Raw genomic sequence first — 25,132 nt, forward strand, 5'->3', positions numbered from 1 at the left:
AAGGTCTGTCCTTAAATGCAGAGTTTTGCCTGCCTTGTCAGGTGAGACATATGAAAAAACTTCATTCTAACGGAGAGAAATCAAGGAGCTGTTACATCCTGCTCGTTGGGGAAAGAGCTGAACAACTTCCCAAGACAGACAGAAACACATCTGTCAGAGGACAGACTCACTCAATGGAAGGCAAAGCAGCACTCAAAAGTTACCCTAAACCAAAGGAAGTGTTAATGTTTGATAGAACAAAGCTACCTAGGCTAGAAAAAGGACAGCCAATTATTGCATGTATCCAACTGATGTATGAGTGCTTGAAAATCTGACTGACAAGCCAGTGATGCACCAGATCAACAAGGAAAACAGCTGCTGCCCACTGAGGTCTGTGAGAAACACGAGTTGGGTTGAACAGGAGATGAGCAGATGAGAAAGTGGGCAAAGAGAGCATTTAAAATTACCCAGCCCAACACAGGAGGTCATCAGTATTTATCACTTGTGTGTACTTATCATAAAATAATTAACCAACAGAGGATAAACCTGAGCCAACAACAGAAGAATGCATGACCACAGCGATCACACAAGTGAAATTAAATTGAGAGCTGGGATTCAAATTGCTGAAGAGTTATTCCTGCTGTGTTGCCAACTGGTCTACCACAAGACACAGCATTACACTTGCTCACCACTCTGACACAGAGGATTCAGAATTCATTGAATATTCTATCTGAACAAGGCCACGTGAGTCTGACTGCAAGCACTCTGAAATCGGTGATGCTGAGCACCTGCAAACCTAAGCAAAAGTCACTGGAGAATTCTAGAAACTCTATCTCAATTTCAACAAAATAGGAAAAAAACCCTTTGCTTATTTCCTAACCCAGGAGCATATGGAGCAAAAGGATCCCTGAAAGAGAACAGAAGCACAGCACAGATACACCCTGCCTGGGTAACTTACAAAATCTGCCAGCCAGGGGTAATTTCACCATCACAGTCTATACTAGCAGAAAAGCGTGTCAAATCCAGCCAGAGAAGGGGGAAACAAGCACTGAGAACATCCAGAACTGATCAGAATGTAATACATACCCAAAACAATCAAGATATCCTTGTAGAATACAGACAGCTTCTTCCATTAAAATCAAGAGCCCACCTTGACATGGACACAAAGAAGCCAGAGAAGCCCCAATGAAGTCAGCTCTCCTGCTTTGCTGTGCTCTTCACAGAAATTGAACTACTCCCAAAAAGCCTCCAAAGGGAAAAGCACTCTCCACTTCTCCAAAACAACAGACAAATTCCTCTCCTCACAGCTGTGCAGTGAGACTCCAGGCTGTTGCTACCTTGCTGTTGCAGAGTCCATAGACACCAGCAAAAGCATTTCTGCATCAACTTTTATGCTAGGAACCATCTCAGCTGGCTTGAGGAAGGTTACAGTGTCCAAGGCCTTGCAGACAACTGTGAGCTTTTCCTGTCAGCTGGACACTTGAGCGATCTTCCCAGCTCAGGTGCTTACTTTTTTGTTCTCAGTTCTTGATGCCTGTTCAGAGGTAAACAGGCTTCTAATGAGCCAGCATCCCCTCCAACCATTCCAAACCCTTCTCTCTTTGGGGCTAGATTACTTGTGGCTGCTGAAACTCTCATTACAATATATATTTGCTGGCAGCCTCTCCTGAGTTGCTCCAAAACCATACCTAGTTCTGTGTCCAGGTGGCTTCATTTCAGCTACCCTCAGAAGCCTCCCTGCCTGCTCTCCTCTCTGTTCTTCTCCATATTTTAATACAAGTCTGACTTTCTGTGCCAGAATTTGCAACATAAACACAATGAAAGCAGTCGGGGAGCATCTCAGTTCTGTGTTAAGAGTGACACACTCCTACATCACAGCACATTCAAGGACCTTCTTCAACTGCTTGTTACAAAGACAACAAAAAGAAAACACATCAGCTATATCGGTTGTATTGCCTGAAGGGTTTCACATCAAACCTTTAAGACCTACTTTTTCCAATCTTTGAGAGAAATGGGGGGTTTTCTCTTCCCTATTGCTTGTGAAAAGAAACATTCTAATAAAAATGAGATTAATGAGAAAGCAAATGCAAGCTTAATGAATACATTTAGAGATAAAACAATGTATCAATATTCAAAAGCTCATTTCCATGCATATGCATATCTCCTTAAGGACTCCGAAAGACTAAAATCTGGTAGTCAGCTGCATCACTGAGCAGTCAAACCAGGGAATACAGTGCCTAGAAAGGGCTGGTTGTCTTACCCCTCTGTCTCTCTGAAGGGAAACCAGCTCTGCTCCACAGCAGGAGCTCAGCATGCCCAGACAACTGAATTGCTGTGCATTACCCAAGGCCTTGCTACTGACAAAACAGGAAACAAACTGTAGCACTGAAACACTGACTGATGAGCATTGAAGATGTATTTCCTCACTGATACAGGACTCCATTGCACTTTGGGAAGTCACACAACTTTAAGTGGTGCTCTCAAGACAAGCAGAGTCATCTTCTCAGAGAGAAGCACCCACCAAATCAGTTTAAGACACTGCAGTATGAAAAATAACAGAAAACTACCTGCACTGACCTGTTGCCATCCCTCAGGCTGAAGAAAAGATTAGTTGTAATCACAAGCACCAGGTGTTATCAACAGCACCAGATGCCCTTAAGGAGCTCCAACATTTTAACAGCACAGCTTGCACCAATCTACAGACACTAACATTGCCTATTTCTCAGCTGTGTCTACCTTGGGCATCCACAAACCCAGCAAGCCAGAATGGCTTTGGAGGAGCACTGGATTATGGTTTTCCACATTTACAACAATTTTTCTATCTGTAAACCAGGACACCTTAATCTCAATCTTGCTTATGTTCACCTGTTTGAAAATGGAATACAGTAACCACAAAAAAGCCTTCTGCAACTCACCAGAAACTCAAAGCCCCCAGGTGAAACTAGCTCTTACCATCAAGAAGCTAATCTGCACACATGCCAGTCAAAGCAAGGAAAAAACCCACAGGATAACTCTGCTGAATCCTTCAAGTTTCTCTTTGACATGCATTGACAAGGCAGTAACATTCACACTCACGTAAAGGCCCAAACCTTGTTTCAAATAAAAGATACTACATTAATATCTCTAATTACCCAGGCCAAAAATGAAGTTTCTTGCCAAGTGAAGCTGTGCACACAGCAGTCCTTCAAGGGTTTATATTCCTCCACTCTGCTTCCCACAGACAAAGATCTGTTACTCTTAGGAAGTTCAATTTTGTACAAATATTTTTAAGTTGAAAAGACAACAGTAGCAGAAGTGGTTGATACCATCAGCCAAAGGGAAAGGACACTGAGGGACAGCTGGTTGCCAAATGACCAGGAAATAACACATGGTATCAATTATCAATGCCTTCAGATTCAATGTTAAACACTTGCGAAACACCTACCCAGGTACACTAAACTAAAGTTTCAAACCCTCAGTTAATCAGGTCAGGGTTATCAGGAGTGTAAATTCTGGCCTTTGATAACACACAGGTGCCTCATTCACTGCACCCAGACAAAAGGAACCCCAACATGAGCCAGTTCATGCAGAGACTGTTCACCTTCACCCTCCCAGAGCACAAACTCCCTCTGTCTCCATAGAAATGGGATAACCCCTTTAGTCAGGGCAGTTGGCTCACAACATTTGGGGAAAAAACTGCAAAAGTCATCATCCAAAGGGTATAACTCAATCAGGGGCAGGTGCAAGGGCACTGGTGTGAGCTGCTAGAGCATCTGTCCAGCAGTTCTGCCCAAAGCACTGTGTGAAAAAGCACAAAGCTACAGCCAGAGATGTCTTCACATACAGATCTCATTTAGGCTCATATCTTCATATTAATTCTACATTAAATACCAACTCAATCAGACCTTGTTTTCACCACCTAAGAATGGTGTAAGAGCCTTTTACTAATGACCAAGCCAACTCTCTCACATCATCAGAACTCTGGTCATTTTTTTCTATTGCCCATAGAGCAGCAATGTCACTCCAGCTCATTTGAAGACACACTTCATAGAATCATAGAATGGCTTAAGGGAAGGGACCTTAAAGGCCACCTCATTCCAACTCCCCTGCCACAGGCAGGAACACCTGCCACAAGACCAGCTTGCTCAGGGCCCCATACAACCTGGACTTGAACACTTCCAGGAATGGAGCATCCACTTCCTTCAGCTGTAAGGTGGACAAATATTCCTTTAACCAGAACACTCTTGATTTTTAATGACCCTCACCTTCCATAGTTGAGGCATCCCACTGCTCCCCTCTTTCCACTGGAGCACTACCAGTGAAACATCTCCAAGTGCTACAGAAGAGGCAAGATCTGCCAAAGCAGTAAATCAAAGCACAGTAAACACAAGCTTATGCTCAGTTTCTCACAGATCTCATGCAGTAGTAAGGTTATACCTGTGATGTCCTAATGACATTAAATTATGCAAAGTTAGAGTTTTCTCCAAATGACATCAGCTGGTGTAAGAAAATAAGAGACCAGACAAGCTTCTGGGGCATATATTCCAGACTTCAATTATTCAAAACTCCTTGCTGCATCATAATAAAATACAGTAACTATGGAAAACAAAACAATTAATATGAGAATGAAAGCACTAACAGTATTGAATAAGACACTCTAATAACCCAGCTGAGCAGTCTCAGAGATGCAGAGTGGAACACTTGAGGTGGACACAACAGTTCCCTGCATGACTGACTTGCTTTCACCCCAAAAGGCAGCCCTGGAGCACTGAATCTGCACAAGCAGCACCAGACATCACACCCAGTTAAGCTCACTGCCAGCCCCAAGACAGTATACCTGCAAACCAGAACTGAGGGTTTAATGAAAATCACACTTCTCAACACAGTCCTGAAGAATCTCCACAACCAGCTCCAGCTCAACTCCTCACAGTAATTGCAGTGAAACATGCACCAATTTAAAAACAAAACACACATGACAAACAATATGCATTTACCTTTTGTTTGGGGGCTGTTGGAGTCTTCCATAGACAGTTTGAGCTGCTGGATGAACTCGCTGCCATACACACTCCTCTCCTGCCAGATGTTCAGCAATCGTTCCAAGGGCTTCTTGCAGCCCTCGTCTGCTTCTCTGTTCAAAGATTGGGAAATCATTACACTTCAGCTGATCAACACTCCTTATGTTTTTAGAGAGCATCTTCCAAACTGGCAGCTGCACCCATTGCAATATGTGAACATTTGGAGAGAATCTTGCTCATGTTGTCTGAGACAAACTGTGCAAAATGCACTTGTGGCAAATTTTCCCCTTTATTTGACCTAAAGATTGCCTGGAAGTCTCCCACCATTCCCATCTCAAAGTAAGGGCAGAAAAGTTGTGAAAGAAGAAACTTGCTATTATTCAGAATTTGCAATAAGAGTTTATAAAAAACCCTGAAGCTGACAAGTTTACAACTCTGAGTATTAACTTTAAACAGCTGTTTCAGCCAATAACATCCCAATTAAAAGCAGGTTGATTGGATCATTAGGCACTTAAATGCACTCAGAGCGTGCTCTGACAGTCAGACAGCCCTCCAGAACAGACAAATACCCAGAGCATTAATGGTGTTTAGCTGAGGTAACAGGACTCATTATGCCATTTAGACACAATCTCAAATAAACAACAGTGCATTTTTGGTAAGGTGGTGGCTGCATCACTTCTTCCCTTTTAACTATGAAATTCTTCCTTCCTCCAGCAAGGATATTACTGATCAGGTAACACACAAAGAAACTGCTCAACCCAGGAGGCTGGTGAGAACCCAGTGACCCAAAACATCAGCTCTTTTAAAGTCTTTTGACAATGGGGCAGAGCCATTCATTATGTGGCTTTAACAAACACACCCAACTGCTCAGTTCCACTGCTCATAAACAGATCTGCCAGATCTTTAAGTAACAATTGAAATAAAGTCCATAGGAGCTTCACAAACATGTAAAGCTGTGAAGGACTGGTCCACACACACGGTTACCCATTTACACTAAACAGTGCCCAACCACAAAGCAGCCAGGATCCAATCTCTACTATAGAGAAGGTACAAGCATACCCTAGATCTAAAAAACCAATAAAACTCAATTGAATTAAGCTTTGAATAACAAGAATGCAAATCCCTAGAGAAGAAAGCTGAAGAAATACAGCAACATACCTGGCAACGTGAGAAAATGCATCCACGAGAACAGATTCAAATTCCCTGGTAAATTCAGGGCCTTTCCTCTTACTGTTCTGGATGACATCGTTTGCTAAATATAGGAAAGTAAGTTTCCTACTTGATTTTGCTGAGAAAGGGGGAAAAAAAGAAAAAAAAGGAAAAAAAACAAAAGGAGAGTTTATTTCTCATTTCTTTCACCTAGAATCATTAACAGGGCTTTCAAAGTTGTTTATAGCTTTGCAGGCTAAAAGCAAAGTTTAAAACATTTCCTTTTTACCAAAGGAAACCAGGGGCTTTCAAGTCAAGTAGTTCTCAATGTCCTCACTTCTGCTCTTTTCTAATTAATTCATAAGACAAACAAGAGCTTTAATGCTTTTTGTGCACAGTGACACCTCAACTCTGAAAAACCAATACATTTTAAACACAATTTTAAAAAGCTGCTCTAACCCATCAGCGAACTAATAACCCAATTAGTTTATTTTTTTATTAATTTACTTCAGGAAAAATACTCTAATAAAACAGAGTAACTTAGAATGAGTGAAACTGCAGGAAGAAGCTACTGTGGAGACTCTAAAGTTTTCCAAACAATGCTCCTAACATCACATTTCTTCAATATACCTTAAATTTTCCTATTTTGACACCACCAGTTTCTATATCAATATGGCGAGAATTAGTGAGTTTCACTGTTCCCCCAACAAAAACAACACAGAAGGCAGAAAACAAAGGGGCTCATTTCCACAACAGGGCAAAGGCAGATCTTCAAAAACTCATTAATAAACTACAAATAGCAAAAAAGCAGCAATCACATAGAAGACAGCCCGGCTGCTCCAAGGGGCTCACAGTGCTGGTGCTGCAGGGGAATGGTGACACTGGCTGCACCTGGGACAGGACATCCAATCCCAGAATGGTCTGGGTTGGAAGGGACCTTAAAGATCATCTCGTTCCTACCCCCTGCCACCGGCAGGAACACCTTCCACTGGGCACTGGCAGTCTCCCTTGACTTCAGGATGAAGCCATCTGGGAAATCACCTTTTGTTAATCTGCAAGGAAAACACGCACAAAATGTTTCTGGCTGATAGCACCAAAGAGTTTTACAGACTCCCACAACTGCTTTTTCTCTGCTTATCTCCTTTCACTAACTCTGTAACGGGTGAGCTGTATGAATCCAAACCCAAAATTCAAAAACGGAGCCAAACAGCCACAGCACTTCCAAGTCTGCCGGAGTACAGTCAGGGGAACGTAATCCGTACATCTCTTGTTTTACACCCGCCCAGAGCTCAGCATCCCCTCCCTCTCAACCCACGCTTGGCTGCGCCTCCGTCCTCTGCCTCCCCAAATCCGCCGCCGGTATCAGCGGATACTCCCCTCACACGTGGTGTTCCCCCCAGAGTTTAGCAAACAACAACACAGCAGCCAAACAGCGGCCAGGCTCCCACGAACTCCCGGGACACCAGATTCTCCAGGGGCCGGCCCGGGGAGCTCCGCCAGGAGGAACCGGCCGCGCTCAGCGGCAGCTCCGTTACCTCGAGGCAAGGGCTGCCAGAGCGGCCCCCGCCGGACAAACCCCCCGCGCACCTTTGCGGAGCTCCCGGTGCCACACGGCGACGATGGGCCCCGCGTGCTTGCGGTGGTGGATGAGCCACAGCGAGAGCGTCTGCACGCTCTGCTGGGAGTTGCTTAGCTCCGACAGCTTCTTCTCCAGCGCCGACTCCGAGAAGGAGGACATGGGGCCGGGGCTGCTCCGCCCGCGAGGGGGGCGCGGCGCGGCCTCACCGACAACAACCCGCCGGGGCCGCCGCCACAAGATGGCCGCCCGCGCCCTGACCCCGCCGCGGGGCGAGGGGCGGCATCGTACGGAGCGCCGGAGGGAGCCGGGCCGCACGGCGGGCGGGCTCAGCGCATGCGCAACCATCCTCGGCGCCTGCGCACTGCGAGCACTCGCGATTTTTCTCACAGCGCCGGCCCAGGCCCGCGGGAGCTCTGTGGCGCCGATAGCCCCGTTAGTTCAGTGTCACGTCTCTGGCGCAGGCGCCTTGTGGGCATCCGAGACTTTTCTCACAGCGCCCGCCCCACTTCACGGGAGCTTTGTGGTGCTGGGGCTGCTGCGTCACTTCCGGCACCCTCAGGGCTGCCCGGCCTGGCCCCAGCGCGGCCCCGGGCCCGGGTGGGACCCCCCGGCATCGGGCAGGGCCCGCGGCCGCCGGCCCGCGGCATGGCCGTGTTCGACACCCCGCAGGCGGCGTTCGGGGCGCTGCGCCCCGTCTGCGTGCAGCTGACGCGGGTGCAGACGGTGGAGAACGTGCGGCTGCTGCAGGCGCACCTGGCCGGGGTGAGCGGCGCGGCCCTGCAGGAGCTGCAGGAGTACGTGCTGTTCCCGCTGCGCTTCGCCCTGCGGCTGCCGGGGCCCACGCAGGAGCGGCTGGTGCAGAGCCTGGTGCAGTGCATCTCCTCCGTGCTTGCCGCGACGTGCGTGAAGAAGCAGGAGCTGCTGCAGGAGCTCTTCTCTGAGCTCTGTACCTGCCTCGCTCCCCCTCCCAGCTCGGGCAAAACCGCCCCGCTGTCCGAGGAGCTGAAGCTGGCTGTGATCCAGGCACTCCACACCCTGATGCATTCGGCTTATGGGGATGTTATCTTGTCTCTGTACCAACCTTCCACCCTTCCGCTCCTAGGATTTGCTGTGTCTTTGCTTCTGACACTTGCAGAACAAGAAAAAGCAAAGCAAATCAAGATCTCTGCTTTGGAGTGCTTGCAGGTCCTGCTTCTGCAGTGTGACTGCCAGGAGCACCGACACCTGGATGAAGACGAGGCACAGCGATGTGGGGATTTGTTTGCTTCTTTTCTGCCTGGGATTTCTATTACACTGTCTCGAGTTATTGCTGGAGACATCAAACAAGGTCACAAAACCACTGTTTCTGCCATCAGACTCTTTTATTTGATTGTTGGCTTGGTCATGGCTGACAAACAGCTAGCCAGAATCCCAAAGAGTAAGGAAAAGCTGCTAGTGGAGCACAGCAGAATATCAGAGCTAATGATCCACAGAGGACTTGACTGGACGAAAAGTACTGCTGAAAAACTCTCTCTTCTCTTGCATAAGGTGGTTGAATCTTCTTCAGGTCACCCCCACTGGAAGGTGAGACAGGAGCTGGTGGAGCTGGTCCACCACTTACTGAGGAACTGCAGTCAGTCACTGGTGGACTCATTCAGTCACCTCTTAAAGGCCTTGGTTGGGCTGGTTAATGATGAAAACAGCGAAGTCCAGAGCAGGTGTAACAAAGTTCTGCAAGGGATTGCAGAGCAGAGGATTGTGGCACAGAGCAGGGCTCTTGCTGATGTCCTCTCTGAGAACCTCCATTCCCTTGCCACAGCCCTTCCCCGCCTGATGAACTCTCAGGATGACATGGGCAAGGTTTCCACGCTGAGCTTATTGCTGGGCTACCTGAAGCTGCTGGGCCCCAAGATTAACATTGTCCTCAACTCCGTGTCCCACCTGCAGCGCCTGTCCAAGGCGCTGGTGCAGGTTCTGGAGCTGGATGTGACAGATGTGAAGATAGTGGAGGCCCGGCACCCTGGGCCACCGGGCCCCTTGCAGCAGGGTGTGCAGAAGGGCAGGTGCCAGAAGAAATATTTCCGCTTCTTCACAGAGGAGAAGGTTTTCCAGCTCCTTCAGCAAGTGTGTCGTGTTCTTGGCTACTATGGGAACCTCTACCTGCTTGTGGATCACTTCATGGGGCTGTACAGTGAGTCTGGCCTGTACCGAAAGCAGGCAGCCATGATCCTCAACGAGCTGGTCATGGGAGCTGCCGGGGTGGGAGTGGATTTCCTGCAGGAGAGGGAAGTTCCACTGAGCGTGGATGATCTCAAAAGGTCCATAACATCCATTCTGGATGAGTACATGGACCAGGCAAACTGGTATTTGGTGACTAGCATTGACACAGAGGAAAGCAGCCCTGAGCAGTCGGTGCAGCACCTGGGACTCGCTGTCCATGCAGGGGGTGCATCCAGCAGCATTCTCCATCTGTCCCCAGAGCCCCCAGTCACAATCCGCACCATGAATAGCAACATCTGGCAGATCTGCATCCAGCTGGAGGGCGTTGGCTGCTTTGCTGCTGTCCTCGGGAAGGAGTTCCGGCTGCTGCTGCTGTCAGCTCTCTACCCTGTGCTGGAGAAGGCTGGTGACAGGACTCTGCTCATCAGTGAGACAGCACTGGGGACCCTGGCAGACATATGTGAGGCCTGTGGTTACGACTCAGTGCGGTATTTGATCAATGAGAACTCTGACTATCTGGTGAACGGGATTTCCCTGAATCTGCGCCAGCTGGCCTGTCAGCCACGTGCATCCCAGGTCCTGGACACGATGCTGAGGCATTCAGATGCCAGCTTGCTGCCACTGATAGAAGATGTAATCCAAGATGTCCTGTCTGCACTAGATCAGACTTACAATAGCCAGGCTTCCACCTTCCTCAGGGTCCTCCACTCAGTCATGACTGCTCTAGGTACTAAAGCAATGTTTTCTTTGTGTAATTCAGCCTTGCTGTCACTAAGGGTACTTGTCTTGGGCCTTTCCACTTGCCATGGGAGGTTCCAGGTAGCCAAGGCATTGCAGTGTGATGGCCACTGTGCTTTGCTTGCTGGGGCAGTGCTCAAGCAATGATCACCAGTAGCTTTCCCTCTCCAGTTTGCCTGGACTGTAGCCTTTCACAGGAACATGGCCTTTAGTGGCTGAGAAAGGATGGGTTCACTGCTCCCATGAACATTCTGTAGGAGCACATGGCATGTATTTCTTTTTGCTTTTACCATGTATTCCTTTTTAACTTTCCCATACTATCAAGGAGGTGACTGGAATGTGACAGCAGATGCCTGAGTCAGGTGCAATCCCATGAGGTGTGAGAACCATCTCATCTCTCATGGAATCCATGGCACCTTGCTGACTTGCAGGAGGGGATCATGGTTGCCCAGTGACATGTCAGTTCCTTTTTTGCAGTGCAGTGGTTTGGAATGCCCAGCGCTGAGGGGCACCAGCAAAGGCAGACTGACAAGGGCCAGAGCAGGGCTCAGTCCCAGGGACAGCAGGAGGTGACATTGACAAGTCAAGAAGTGGAAAGATTCTTCCTTGACTACATCTGCCAGAAGCAGATCGCAGAGGGGGATCTTCCTGACCTGGAGGAGGAGGAGGAGGCAGGTCAGTGCTGGAGAGGAGCATGGTCAGCTTGCAGAGAGACTGTGACCTCTGAGATGTCCTTTTGTCACATGGGGCCCTTGGGACCAGGCTGACAGTCTCAGGTCTTCTTTGGGCTGGCCTTGCTTCGTGTAAAGTGCTGTTGGGTGTTCTCACTTTGTTCTCTTTGAGTAGGGGAGCCAAATGTTTGCAGATCAAGGCTTCTCTAGCTCTGAAACACAAGCACAGTGTGTTTTTTCTTCCCTTGTAACAGTTCATTTGGGTTCAGGACCTGAAGTTTCCTCTTTCCAGGATCCTATGTGGTTTCCTCATGTTCCTTTGGGAATCTCTGTACTGTTTTCTCCTGGCTAATGATGCCACTGCTCCCTTCTCACTTGGCCGTGGCGGGCACTGCAGACATTTATATAGGAAACTTTTTAGTCTTCACTGGACTGTGCTGCAATCCTGACCTTTAAATACTTCATCTTTAAATACCCAGGCTTTTCATTTTTAATAAAAATCAATGGGAAATAAGTCCATGGTGAGAAGAGACTGCAAATGTCAGACCAGCTGCATTGTCCCGTAAAGAAAGCGAATGTTCCCTGGCCCCACACTCGTAACTGAACCTGACACTACCTCACAGAACTCATAGGCTTAACTATATCTAAGCACATTAAAAAATGCCAAAGGCCTTACTCAGGAATTTGCAGAGTCGTTGTAGGTGGGTGATCTGTGACCTGTGACTGTGATTTCCCAGAGCTCCCAAGTCATTTTCATGGCTTCAGTAATGGTTTTGTCTTCCAGATGAGGTTCCCCTCGCTAAGCCAGAGCCCAACTCTGACCCAGAAGGAGAGGCTCCAATGCCAAGCCACGCTCAGCTGGCCAAGGATGTGATGGAGAGGTGCATCCACTTGCTGTCTGACGGGAGCCTCCGAGTGCGGCTGAAGGTCGGTAATCGCTGGCTCTGAGGGGACAGATGGTGCCCATGAAGGGGCTGGTAGCTCGTCAGCGTGTGTGCCATGCACGTTGGGCTCCCTGCCATCCCCAGGTTTGTGCTGCCATATGCTCCAGCAGGACAGATCCTCCAAGCCTGGCAAGAGAAAGGGAGATAGTTTTTTGGGAGTGCTCTGGATTAGGAATGGCAGCCAGGCCGAACAGAATCTTAAGGGTGGCTTTGTATTGGACACTTTGCCTTGATGCTCATGACAGTTAAGTCTTGTGCTTTGTCCTTTGGAGGAAACAGAAGCATCTTTCTCCCATCTGTGCCTCCCATCCCCCTTCCTCAGGCTGCAGTGCACAGGCTGATGAATGTTTTTGAAGTAGCTGGGGTGATGATAAGCAGGGCTAAAAGCCTGGCTTTTTTCTAATTATGAAAACCCTTTGAAGGTGGCCTCCTTTTAAAGTGCAAAGTGAGACAGAAAAATGAGGCATAACCTAGATTCTCATCCCAGCAGCCCCAGCTCTGCCAGGTGATCCTGCTGCCGCAGCCGCAGTGGAGTCCAAGTGGGATCGGGGCAGGAATCCTGCCCTGCTCCCAGCCCAGCTCTGTACCCAGCACAGGTTGTGTCACTGCAGTGCTTGTCCCTTTCCAGGCAGGCCTGATTTCTAGCACTGTTCACTTGTCCCCGTTCCTGCTGCGGTAAAACCGCACCCTTTGCAGTTCAACCCCTCCTCCCAGCTTGCTGCTGTGATGCTGGGATCCACCTGAATGCCTGGCACTGCAGCACTCAGAGTCTGTTCCCTCCCCTCCTGCCCAGGTCCTGGACGTGCTGGAGCTCTGTGTAACCATGCTGCATCCTCATGGAAACCATCTGCTTCCCATGGCTCACCGTGTCTGGCCAGTTCTCGTCACCCGGCTGATTAACGACGACCCTCTGGCAGTGCTCAGAGCCTTCAAGGTATGGCAGTGACTGCCAGCAGCATTTCCAGCTGGGGCTTGGGCTCAGGAGGGGGCTCAGGCAGTGCTGCAGCTCAGGAGAGAGCACCAAGCTCCTGCAGTGATGTTTAAATGTGGTTTGGAGCGTGGGGTCACTGTGCTCTGCTGTGGGTTGGTTTGTGCCACTCTCACTGCAGCTCGTCCACAGGTAAAGCCTTGATGCTGTTCCTGGGGGAAGCAGCAATGTTGGTGGTTATTGCAGGGGTGAGAAAAACAGCTCTACAGCCTCAGCAGATGTTGGGGCACCATGCAGTGCAGCTTGGCCTTGCTGGAGACACAGTCCCAGCATCCTCTTTGGAAGTCTCAGATTGAAGACAGGGGAACATTTCATGATTGAGGCATTGGCAAGGTAAGGGAGAGGTTGAATAAACACTTGGCCCTATAATGACATTGTTAAAGAGCTCCTGACCTTGACAGCTGGCTCCTTTCTCCTCCTGACTCACAGGCTGGCCAGTAAAGCATGTTTCCAGAGGTTGCCAGCCCCAGCATTGCAGAGGAATTTGTCTGCTGGGCAGAGTGAGATTCATTTTAGAATCCTTCAGTGTGAATAAAGAGAGTTTTGATTCCTGAAATTCCACAAGCCATGCACTACAGTCTCAGAATAGCCATACCTGTTGCCTGTCCTAAAAGGAGGTAGAGATTGCTGTACAAAAACTAATTAACTCTTGAAAAGTTCAAGTCGTCATTATAATTTGCACCCAGCTTGGGTTTTGCTGTATGAATTCCCCCCAAAGTGTCTTCCTGCCTAAATTCCAGGACCAGAAGTGTCATATCGGTGTAAAACAAACATAACATAACCAGCATCTCAGTCCTGCACACTGAGACCATGAGCTCAGTGAAGTTCCAAAAGAGAGATCAGTGTTCTGGCCACATGGATCCCCCTTTGTTTTTACATGCATTTAGGGCCATTCTCTACCCAGTTTGAGTTTGATCCTGTGCAGACACCAGTAGTGCTGGGTGCCCATTTCTGTGGCCACTTGGCCTTTCTGCTTGCTGACGTGTTTGGAAGGATTGGTTGTCTGCACTACAAAAGAGATTTAAGGATATAATCATATTTAATGGGATTTTCCATCAGAGACTCCTCCACTAATTCTGAGTAAGAATGCAGAGCTGCTCTTACCTTTACTGTGCTAATGAGGGAAGGGCAGCCCAGGAGGTCAGCCAGGTGACACTGCAGAGCTCACTCAGCCTCTCAAACATTCACCTTCTGCTCATTATGGGGAAACTGGGGCAGGTGTGGTCACAGTGCTCTCCCCTGCAAAAACAGTTCTCCAGGAGAGTGAATGTCTGAACCCTCCAGGCTGGTGTGGATCACTGAGCTCCTCCCAGGCCAGTGTGTGCACTCTCCCCTGTAACTGTTGTCTCTCTTAGGTGCTGTGTACCCTGGGTCAAACATGTGGGGACTTCCTGAGGCAGAGGTTCTCCAAAGATGTCCTGCCCAAGCTGACCAGCTCCCTCCTCAGCCAGGCCCCAGTGAGTGCCAGAGCTGGGCCTGTGTACAGCCACACACTGGCCTTCAAGCTGCAGCTGGCTGTGCTGCAGGGCCTGGGCTCTCTCTGTGAGAAGCTGGACATGGGTGAGTAGCAGAGGAAGCACAGGTTGTGTGGATCTCTGCCAGACTTTACTGTCTCCTCTCAATTTGCTACTTCTCCTCCTGCTGCCCAGAATTGATTTCCCGATCTTCTCTAGCCTGAATCTGTTCTCTTTGGGAGCTCTGTAAAGAGGTGCTGGGTGCTTTTCTCCCCAGGAGACAAATGGGAGAGAAGGTTCCCACCACACGCAAAATGTGACTGCTCATCCCACTTGTGGTGCAGAACAGAGTCCCTGCATTGCTGTTGGGCCACACTTTGTTCTTACTGGACAAACTGGAGCCCAGATAAGACTTCTGGCTAGCTTGACTAGTCCTATTGTGGGCTTATCTCTGGGGGACCCTTTAAATCCAGCACATCACAGTCTTCTGTTGAATGAAACTCTGAAATTCTCCCCAAGTGAAATTTCTGGAACTGGCTTTGATGAGGGAGAAGGTTTGCTGGCTAGTTGCTCTTTTCCTCTCAGTGCCCTTGATTGCTTTCCTGGCTTTGCAGCAAGATGCTTAAAAGGCAAGGTCAGAAGAGCTGTGGGTCAGACAGCTCAAAGGCTCTGAAGCCTCTGCTGCCAATTTGGAGCTGATTCCATTAGGCAGCAGCTGCTGAGGAGGTCACCTCCTACCCTTCTTTCCTGTTCCATTTCTGCAGGCGAGAGTGACCTGAATAAAGTAGCAGATGCCTGCCTGATTTACCTCAGTGCCAAGCAACCTGTGAAACTGCAAGAAGCTGCCCAGAGGTAATGTCTCTTAAATGCAGGTGTGTTGAGTGTACAAACAGGAGGGACAGAGGGAGCATGGTGATCCCATTCCTTTTTCACCTTCCCTGTTCCACCTTCCAGCACGTTCAAGTCCTGTACAACAGGGCTTGTCACATTACAGGTGACCTTGTGGTGCATTTGGGGATAGAGGGGAAGATGTGCTACTTGCTTGTTCCTAGCCAGGTACTCGAGGCTTTTGGCCCACTGGTGGCATCAAACTGCAGAGGGAAGACAACTATGGAAGAGGATGTGCCAGGCATTCCCTTGTATTTTATCACTTAATACCTTCTGCAGGCTGGGGGATCTACTTCTGTTATCCTTCCATTTTCCCTGGGCTCCAGCCCAGGCTCTGCCAGGTGGACCAGAGTTTGTTTGGGAAGCTGTCAGTCTTGGCACCAGTGTTGCTCTTGAGAAGGCTGGGAGAGTCTAAAAGAGCAAAGACAGTTTAGGTGAGCACACTCCAGCTCTAGGAAGTGTTGACAGACATACTTTGCTGCTTGGTGTACAAAATCCAGCTCAGCATGTTCTGCTGTCAGGATAAGAAATCACTGTTGTCATATGTTGTCACCTGGAACCAAAGCTGGGGATTTCAGGAGACAAAAGAAGTCCAGGTACAGAACATGGGACATAAATCAGGAAGCCCCTCTACCGAAGGATGGGGGTGAAAACCAGCCAGCCCCCCTTCCTGTGTGGCCAGCCCTGCCCCCCCCGAAGGGAGGGGAAAGCAGCAGGCTCTGCGGTTTCGGATTTCCAGGGCAGGCTGCTGGAAAGGGAAGCAAAGGGAAGTGCAGCCCATCCGTTCCCTTTGACAAAGCCCAGGCTCCCGGGGGTGCAGGGTGTGAAGGGCTTTGTGTGGCTGGGCAGCAGTTCAGAGGCAGAGCTCTCCCGAGCTGGAGCATTCCTTTGTTTGTATCTCTGCACGGATGGGAGCAGGTTTATTTTTACCTTGGAGGCTTTCACAGCAGCACAGCAGGCTCCAGCAGCATTTGTTCTGCAGAGGGGCTCTATGCTGTGGGAGTGCATCCCCTTAATGCAATAATGCCTCAGTCTGTGCAAGCAATGCTGGATGAAAAGCAGAACACCAGGGTTTATCTAGATATTTGGAATCAGAAGCTTTTAAATCATTAAGCAAGCAGCTTGAGAAGCTGTGCAATTTCCCCCCAACAGCAGGGGTAGGGGGAATATGAAATGAGCCCTGTTGGAAGCTGTATGCTGAAGTGAGCTCACTTGTTAGAGCAAAAGGGCAGCAAAGTTCAGGGCAAGTAACATTTTTCTCCTGTGTGTTATTTTTATTATATTTTAAGGGGAAAATGCCATATGTTTTGCTCCTCCCCCCATGCTTTTGATGCACCACACATCACATATGTGAACCAAGCTGCTCCTGGAAGCCCTTGCTGTCTCCTGTTTAACTCCATTGACCAGACACATGTATGCACTGAAGCATGCATCATGCCTGTGCCTGACACTACAGACATGGCAGCATGGAGCAAGGAGGTTTCTTTTGGGTTTATATTTTTTTCAGTTTAGCCCTGTGTGATCCCTGGTCTTGAAGCCTGAATGTACCAGAGTTCATTGTATCACACTCACTTTTAACTGCATTTCCCTGATATGAGGTTTCAGCCTGGAAAAGTCAGAATGAGTTTGGACCATAACAATCAGCTCCTGTATCAGGATAAGAATCACTTCTCAGCCACCCTTCCATTTCTGTTCTCCAGCTGCTGAACCACCACATTCCTCTTAAGTTCTGGCTCTTCTTGCTCTCCATGTGCCTGAAAGTAATCCTGCCAGCTGACACGGGCTGTCACACATAAGGGCCTTTCCATCTAAGCAAGGGCAGTGTTATCAGCCTGATACATGAGAAATTCTGCATTTTAAATGCTTCTAAAAACAGATAGACCAGAACTAATCTTAGCCCCAGCCTGAGCGCCAGCGTACGTCACATAACTCAGCTTTATCACTGCAGAAATCATAGGAGGCAAAAGGATGTTTGGAATCAGCTTGCCATGGTGATTTATACTAACTGGCCTTTGCTCAGCTCTTAGGGTTCTTATTCAACTGATGGGTTGTGACCTGTCAAGAGCAAGGTCAGGACTTGCAAAGTCAGCTGTAGTTCCAAAAATCATGCACTGACTATGTGAGGATTCTGTAAGCATGCAGAGGGCTGAGCAGGAAGTTTTGGCCAAGGTGCTTGAGCCACACAAAAAAAAAAAAGAAGGAAAAAGGGAGTTTGGCTATCATCCAGGGATGTTATCATGCCCCAAGGAGTCTGCTTAATCCCATTTATGGGACCCTGTAGCTTTATTAGATGAAGCAGTGGGAGTAAGTGATTTCTGTAACTGCAGTTTCATGCAATACTCAACAGGCAAAAATAGATGCTGGGAAAAAAAGAACTCCAGCACATCTGAGGAAGAGAAAATGGGACAATAACAATAGGTTTTACTAGAAGATGACTGCTGAGAGTATTCCAGGAGAGTATTATCCAAAGGTTTTTAAAAAACCAAACAACAAACAAAAACCAAATGCAAAATCACCAAAGGGACCAAACCTACTGAAGAAGAGTTTGGGAATGGCAAGGAGCACTAGAAATGTCTTTGCCATAATTGAAGAAGATGAGCCCCTGCAAGGATGGGGAAGTGCCCAGAAAGACTTGAGCAAGGGGCAACATGTGGGGCCCCACCTCTGGGAGCAAGGCCAGGGGAGATGGTGGAAACTGAAAGTCACAGTATGTAAATCTGAGCTTCTCGTCAATTTGTGCAGTTGCATCATCCCTGACAAGCTTTTCACTTCAGGGAATAAAACCTTGAAGGAAAAGAGATTAGGAAATTGTCACTGGCCCTTGTCAAAACTGACAAGTAGTTTTCCGTTCTTTCAGTTTCAAGTGATTGTTTTGAAATTTACACTTAATTCCTACTAAATGTTTGCAGCCCATGACCTTTCAGTCAGCAGTCTGGATACAAATTATATTTTTTTTTCCCCCTAAGATGCTGAAATAATTTCCTCAGTTCTTACCAAAGCCTATAGTGGGCTGTATCCAGTTAAACATCCAGCAGGGATGGAAAGCCAGGAATCCTTGTCCTTCTGCCAGTCTGCTCACTGTCCCATGGCTTTGCTTGGAGTTTGGGCAAAGACAAGGCAGTAGAATAGCCAAATTGCTCTATGCTAGTAGAATAAGTTTAGCACACTTGGGACAAATATGAGGTATTTGGGGAGCTTTTTTCATACCAAAGTTGATTATGCAGCTTACCTCTTCTGGTTTGCTTGTGGGGTTTGTTGGGTATTCATTGTCAGCTGTCACTCCCAGGCTGGATTGAAGCATGCCAGAACAGCCACCTGCTCAAGGCAAAATTCAATAAAGTGATATTTAAGAAAAAAAAAATAAAAGGCAACAACAGAAAACAAACTTGGATTAACCCCAGGATTCTTTGCTATGGAAACGGGTTGCTTGGAAACTACCCCAGAGTTAGTTTGAAAATGTAAAAGTCAAGTTGTTCTTTAGGCTGCAGAGCACTCCAGGCTATCAGGGATAATCACAGCCTCAAACCATTATGGGCACCAGAGGCAGTGAGTGCTCCAGGGTCTGGATAATCTCTCAGGGTCGCTCTCCCTGGAGCAGCTGATTGGGAAGAGGTTGGAGAGCAGAGTGTCTGTGCTGTGAGTGCAAGAGCTACAGCTGTGTGTGTGCTGGGGATCAGCAGCCTGCTGCACAACATCCCCTCTTCCCATGTTCACTTCACAGCAACTCGTTGCCCTTGCCTGCTCCCATCCCAGCCATAAGGAGCAAGGATTATCTCTGCAGCTGCCCATTGAAACCTGGGTGGAAGCACTGGGAGCTGGTGTTTGCTGGCACACAGAGCTGAGGGCTCCTGCTCTCATAGCCAGGCTGAGGGCACGGGCAGGGCAGTGTCTGCAGAGCTGGAGCCAGGATGGCAGCAGGGAGAGCTCCATATCCTGCCCCTGCCAGCCCCTGCTTGGGCTGGCACCGAGTGGGCCAGTCCTCCCCTTCCAGTCAGCAGAGGTGCAGGAGCAAAGCCAGGGGAGTGAGGAGTCCTGTGAGCTCACCTGCATCTGGCCAATCCACAGAAAAAGGTTGTGTTGCTGAGGCAGCTGTTGCCAAGCCCAGCTATCACTGTGGAGCACATTCCCACTGGTTCCTCTGGAGCAGGCAGATAGGCACTGCCAGCACCTTTGGGAGGGGACACTGCCAACAGCTTCAGTGGTGACATCTCCCCTCTTGCTGTTCAGAGACCTACACTGGGGGACAGGTGACATGTTCATGGCAGAGAGGCAAAAGCAACAGCTTTGGCTGTGCATGAGTAACAAGTCACATCCACAGGGTTATTGTGAAAAGGAGAGGGAGCTCTCTCCTACCTTCATCTCATTTCTGTGCTCTTTCACTTTCCCATGGCACTGCACTCCCTTTTCAGAGGAGAGCTTCTCAAAGGGATTTCTCCCTGCTTTACATTGGAAGCAACCTCACTTTAGGGATGAAAGCTCTTCCAGGAGAAATTTGGACACCAATCAGATCTGGATTTTGTGTGGCTTTTTTAGCAAGTGATCTTTGCTTTTAGAGAGAGAGAGTTCAGTCCTGTTCTTCTTGGGGGAGCAGAGACAGACTTACTTCATTTCTTTTCCCATTACCTGAGCTGGCAGCTGTTCTCACAGCTCCATGATTTCACTGAAAACTAGAGACCTGAAGATGCATGGCTGGGCTTTACTGGGGTCTTGGAAAACTGTACTGTAGGTGTGGTGGGTGCTGTGTGCCTGTGGTGCTCACAGAGCACTCAGCACCACTCAGGAAGAGGCCTTGCAAATTGCAGTCTAATTTTGTTCATGGCACAGCCAGAGAGTTTAATACCAGTTAAGCCTAGTACACCTTGTGTGCATTAAACCCTGACACAGACCTAGCTTAAGCCCAAAGGTTGCTGCAGGGAGAACTGGCAGGAGGGGGTGGATAGGTGTAGGTCACACAAATCAGCATTTGCTCTTTCACTCCTTGAGCTTCCTGCTCTTCAGCAGCAGCTGTGTCCCAGCAGCTCACAGCTGGAGCCCTGTGTGAAGGGCATGCTGGAAAGGCAAATCCCATCTCACTGAGGTATGGAAATGCAAAGTGAAAACCATCAACACAGCAGTAAATCTGCAGAGGAAGTTGTGATTCCTCTTTTCCTTCATTCTGTTGTTAATGAAGATTGTGTTTGGTTTTGGTTTAAAATCCTACTCTGTGAAAGGTGGCAAAAATTTGGAGGCAGCTAATAAGGACTTGGGATTGTGGGAGATCTCACTTGAGCAAAAAGCCCTCAAATAGAGCTGAGCTTCCCTTGGGGCCCAGCCTGGGCAGCTGTCCCCAAATACTCTTGGGTTTGCCACCTCTGGAAAGGCAGAGAAGCCCAGATGGGTTAACTCCCTCACTCCCCAAAAACTAGAGAGGGTGGTGAACAACACAAACAGCTTCTCCCAAGATCTCTGCAGGAGCTGTTGTCCAAAAGATCCCAGATATGCGTAGCACATGCAGTCACCCACAGTCATCTATCCAGCACGTGGGACAGGCAGGTTTGTGCTTGTGCCAGCAGCAGCTCACACAGTGCCAGCACCGAGCCTGGGTCAGTCCTGCACCAGCTGCTTGTTTGATATCCATAAGTGACTGTGTGGTATCATAAATATTTTTCTCCCACGTGCCAGTAGCTGTGAGACACAGAGCTGCTTTCTTGGGCACAGGGGCCACTGCACTGCCCTCTGTAAAGAGCAGAATTTGTGCAGCTGCCAGAGGTTGCCAACAGCATCAAAGCTTTCCTTAGCTCTTAATAACCCCGTTGGGTGCCAACCACAAGGCTTTGTCCTTACTCTTCTTTCCTCTGTTTTCCATAGTGTTTTCCTGCACTTGATGCAGGTGGACCCTGACAGCACGTGGCTGCTCCTGAGTGAGGAGTGCTGCTCTCCCTACGAGCCCCCCCACGCCAGCCTGCGGCCCGTGAAGCTCGGCGGGATGGGGCGGCCGCGCAATGAGCTCACGGACAACGTGCTGCTCCTGCTCCAGAGGCTGCAGCAGCAGGAGGGCACAGCTCCCAGCACCAGCACACAGGAGGCAGCTCCTTCCTGACAGACCTACACAGCAGCTGGGACGGGAAAGAGGAACCACCAGGATGGAGCTCACCTGGGAAGACACCATCACTGAGGACCCAAATAGTTCAGGGGCAGAGGAGGGGCTGCCCAGCCTGGGACACTGGCTGAGACACTGTCCTTGTGGCAGAGGGTTTATTTTTTGAAGGGGTGTTTGAGGATGAGGTGGGTGCATGATCCCAACTCATCCTGACTTGTGCCTGGCCAGCACCATATGCAGAGAAAATGGCACATCTGTTCCAAATTCTTCAGTATGAGTGAGTCATCTTCCAGAAATTACTTCCTAACCCTTGATCCTTGGGGGTGCCCCTTTAGCATCCCCCACACCTCTCTGATCTCTTCACAGCTGTGATTATCCCTCCCCATTTTCAGCTGGACAGTGACTGACAACTCAAAGCAAAAGCTTTTTCTGGCCTTTACCCTTCCCAGGAAGAGAATCTTGTTTGGGGTGCACTATAAACCTGTTCTCTTTAAAAGCAGTTAATCTCAGAAGTTAAAGTGCATTTCCAATAAATTCCTCACCTATGTTACTATCAAGAACAGTGTGTCCTCTCAGAGGCATCAGGGCTGCTCCTCACAGCTGCACTTTGCTGAGAGCAGATGGAGGTGGCCAAACGTGCTCTGTTCTCTGTCTCTCTCTCTGTGAGGTTCTGTAGAGAATCAGCCAGTCCTGATTTACACCTGGGATGGATTTACCACTTCTCCCATGCCAGATCGTGGTTCTCAGGCCATTTTTAACCCCCACCCCAAGGAGAAGTAGATGAAGCACCTGCCTGTGCCCCAGTACAGCCTCTGTGTCTGTCCATGGTCAGACAGTGCCAGTGGTGACAGGGCCTGTGAGCACCGTGGCACCCCAGCAGTGCCATGGTTTGTCACAGTAGGGACAGCGTGGTACAGGGAGCAGAGGATGACTCCTCTTTGGGGTCAGCTCACTCCCCCTGCTGTGGGGCCTCTCCCCTGATCTCCAGCTTCCACATCACCAGGCTCTTGCTGCAGAGCTTGTCCACAGGCACAGCTTTGCTCAGCTGCTCCTGGGTCCCTGAGCACCACCCGAGCAGCTCCTGGCAGCAGGCTCCCTCCTGACACTTGGGGAACCTCTATGCAAGTGAAGCAAAAGGGCAGATCTTGACTAAATTTGGAAGCAAGCCCAGAAATACAAAACCCAAAGCAATAAATAGATTGTTACATGGAGCAGGCTTTGTGCATCACTGTTGGGATCCTGGGTGAACATCCAAAACAAGTCTCTGTTGGTGGGCCCAAGGGCAGTGCCTCTGCTGCCACATCCCTCAGCTGAAGTTATCTCCCTTGTGTCCCTGGTTTTATTCTGGCTTTCCTCCTGTTTGCCTCTCCAGGGAAAACACAAGTCAGTGGCTTTTTATCCAGTAGAACATGGCTGCAGGTCAGCTTTACTCTTTTTTAATATCTGTTCAGTGCTTAACGCTGGTTGGGTTCTATACAAAGGAGCCTTCAGAGCTGCTCTGACAGGGCAGGCAGGCAGCTGAAATACTGCCTTTGCTTTCCAAGCGCCCTCGGGGCTGGTGCAGTTTCCTGGGTTGTTGTAGCACTTGACAAAACTCATCCATTAGGTGCAGATGCTACATCCAGTCTCTCTCTGCTCAGCTGTGCTGTGGTGGGGACTCCAAGGACACATCCTGTCCATGCCAAGGCTTGCCATCCTGCAGGACAGGCACGGGATTCAAGGGCAGCATTGTTCCATCAGTGCCCAGATTCGCGTGTTTGTGTCCCAAACCCCCCCCCCGAACCCCCCTCGTTAAGAGCATTAACGGGGAGGGGGAGTGGGGGGCTCTGGGGTGCTGGGGGAGGGGGCTCGGAGGAGTTTTGGGGGTCCCAGAGAGGAATTTGGGGCACTTGGGGTTTGTTTGAGAGGATTTGGGGGTGCTCAGGGTGACGCGGGGAGTTTGGGGGGGGGGGGGCTTGGAGGAGTTTTGGGGGGCCCGGAGGGAATTTGGGGGGGCTCAGGGGGGTCTTTGGAGAGGTTTGGGGGGGGCTCCGTGGAGTTTGGGGGTGCCTGGGAATGCCTGGGGGTCCTAGGGGTTGGGGGGTTGACCCTTGAGAGTTTTGGGGAGGGGGGGGATATTAATTTGAGGGGTGCCCTTTTTATAATTTGGAGGTTGAGTTGGGGCCGTTAATTTGGGGTGGTCTCCGTTAATTTTGGGGGTCTCTGTTAATTGGGGAGGGGGTCCCCATTAATTTCCGGCTCCCCGTGGGTCACTTTGAGGAGGGGTGCCCCCAAAGTGACCAAACCCCCCCCCAATTTTTCCAGCTCCTCTCTGAGCTCTCCCAGCACCGCCCCCCCCCAGCTCTGTAAATACCCCCGGGGGGTGTAAATACCTGTACATGCCCCTCTCCCCTGTACATATGTTGATACGGGGGGCCCCCGAGCCCCCCCTTTTAATAAAGTGGCCACTGAGCTTTGGCACCGCCTCAGACTCGTTTTTTGGGGGGCATTTGGGGGTTTGGGGGGGTGGGGAAGGGTTTGGGGGATTTTGAGGGGATCTTCAGGGGAATTTGAGCATTTTCGGTGTTGTGGGGGTTTTGGGGGTGGCCTGTGGGACTCTCGGAGATGTGTGAAGGATTTTGGGGGGCTTTGAGGGATTTTAGGAGGGGTTGGGGTCCTGCATTTGTGAAATGCAGCCCGGAGCAGCTGCAGGCTCCTGGAATTTGGGGTTGTGGGTGGTGGGGTGCGGAGCGCAGCCCAGCCTGTTCAGTCGGGTCTGCGGAATTCCCAGGGATAACGCCAGGAATTCTGCAGAGGGGCTCTCCCAGGCAGGGAGGGTTTTGGGGTACCTGTGTCACCTTTGTTACCTGCATCACCTGTGTGTCACCTGTGTGTCACCTGTGTTACCTTTGTCACCTGTGTCACCTGCATCACCTGTGCCACCTGTGTGTCACCTGTGTTACCTGCATCACCTGTGTGTCACCTGTGTCACCTTTGTCACCTGTGTCACCTGCATCACCTGTGCCACCTGTGTGTCACCTGTGTTACCTGCGTCACCTGTGTCTCACCTGTGTGTCACCTGAGTGTCACCTGCGTCACCTGGCCCAGCCTTGCTGCTGCCACCCACACGCGTGCTCCAGAACACCCAAATGTCACAACAACAGAAAAAACAACTCTCAAAACATCAGAAAAGCCTTAAAAAGTCCCAAAACTGCACTAAATTCTCCCAGAACAGCGGCCAGCCCTGGGGGCTCTGGCTGCCCTTGGGGTGCCAAAAGGGGGAGCACCGGGGTCCCCCCTACAGCCCTGCCCACCTGCTCAGACCCCAAATTTCACCACACCCCCTTTTCCCCGCCCCTGCCACGCCCCCTGCCCCACCCAGCGCCCACCTGTGCAGCAGGAGGGAGCAGCAGGACAAGACCCAAATAAAACAGGCAGGGACAAGGTCTGGGGGCATCAGGGCGTCACCGGGGGCTGGGGGCAGAGGGGAG

The 25,132-nt window shown here is 49.7% G+C and overlaps 2 protein-coding genes across 3 annotated transcripts in view; one reads left to right on the plus strand and one right to left on the minus strand.

Moving 5' to 3' along the window:
- RPRD1B (regulation of nuclear pre-mRNA domain containing 1B) overlaps positions 1 to 8,154 on the minus strand; it is a 25,022-nt gene extending 16,868 nt beyond the window's left edge. Inside the window, exons 1-3 of one of the 2 annotated variants that reach the window (XM_030963065.1) lie at positions 7,710 to 8,154; positions 6,132 to 6,261; positions 4,953 to 5,086 (exon numbers count right to left, since the gene is read on the minus strand). In XM_030963065.1, the coding sequence (XP_030818925.1) occupies positions 4,953 to 5,086; positions 6,132 to 6,261; positions 7,710 to 8,046 (601 nt within the window). In that variant the 5' untranslated portion in view covers positions 8,047 to 8,154. The remainder of the gene's footprint in view (positions 1 to 4,952; positions 5,087 to 6,131; positions 6,262 to 7,709) is intronic. The other variant, XM_030963064.1, reaches the window with a different exon arrangement.
- On the plus strand, positions 8,037 to 23,432 carry TTI1 (TELO2 interacting protein 1). The gene is made up of 7 exons (XM_030963063.1): positions 8,037 to 10,627; positions 11,116 to 11,313; positions 12,094 to 12,236; positions 13,047 to 13,187; positions 14,597 to 14,801; positions 15,460 to 15,547; positions 21,431 to 23,432. Exons 1-7 carry the CDS (start codon positions 8,347 to 8,349, stop codon positions 21,660 to 21,662), a joined length of 3,288 nt encoding a protein of 1,095 aa, XP_030818923.1. The 5' UTR covers positions 8,037 to 8,346; the 3' UTR covers positions 21,663 to 23,432.
- Positions 23,433 to 25,132: the final 1,700 nt, after the last annotated feature.

The sequence above is a fragment of the Camarhynchus parvulus genome, chromosome 20 (genome assembly GCF_901933205.1).
Source record: "Camarhynchus parvulus chromosome 20, STF_HiC, whole genome shotgun sequence".
NCBI lineage: Eukaryota > Metazoa > Chordata > Aves > Passeriformes > Thraupidae > Camarhynchus > Camarhynchus parvulus.

What these genes read in the sequence shown, in the direction of transcription:
- TTI1 (XM_030963063.1), top strand. Translation starts at nt 8,347, where the DNA reads ATGGCCGTGTTCGACACCCCGCAGGCGGCGTTCGGGGCGCTGCGCCCC. An exon ending in CTCAGTCATGACTGCTCTAG is followed by an intron (nt 10,628 to 11,115) that starts GTACTAAAGCAA and finishes CCTTTTTTGCAG; the next exon opens with TGCAGTGGTTTGGAATGCCC. An exon ending in CAGTGCTCAGAGCCTTCAAG is followed by an intron (nt 13,188 to 14,596) that starts GTATGGCAGTGA and finishes TGTCTCTCTTAG; the next exon opens with GTGCTGTGTACCCTGGGTCA.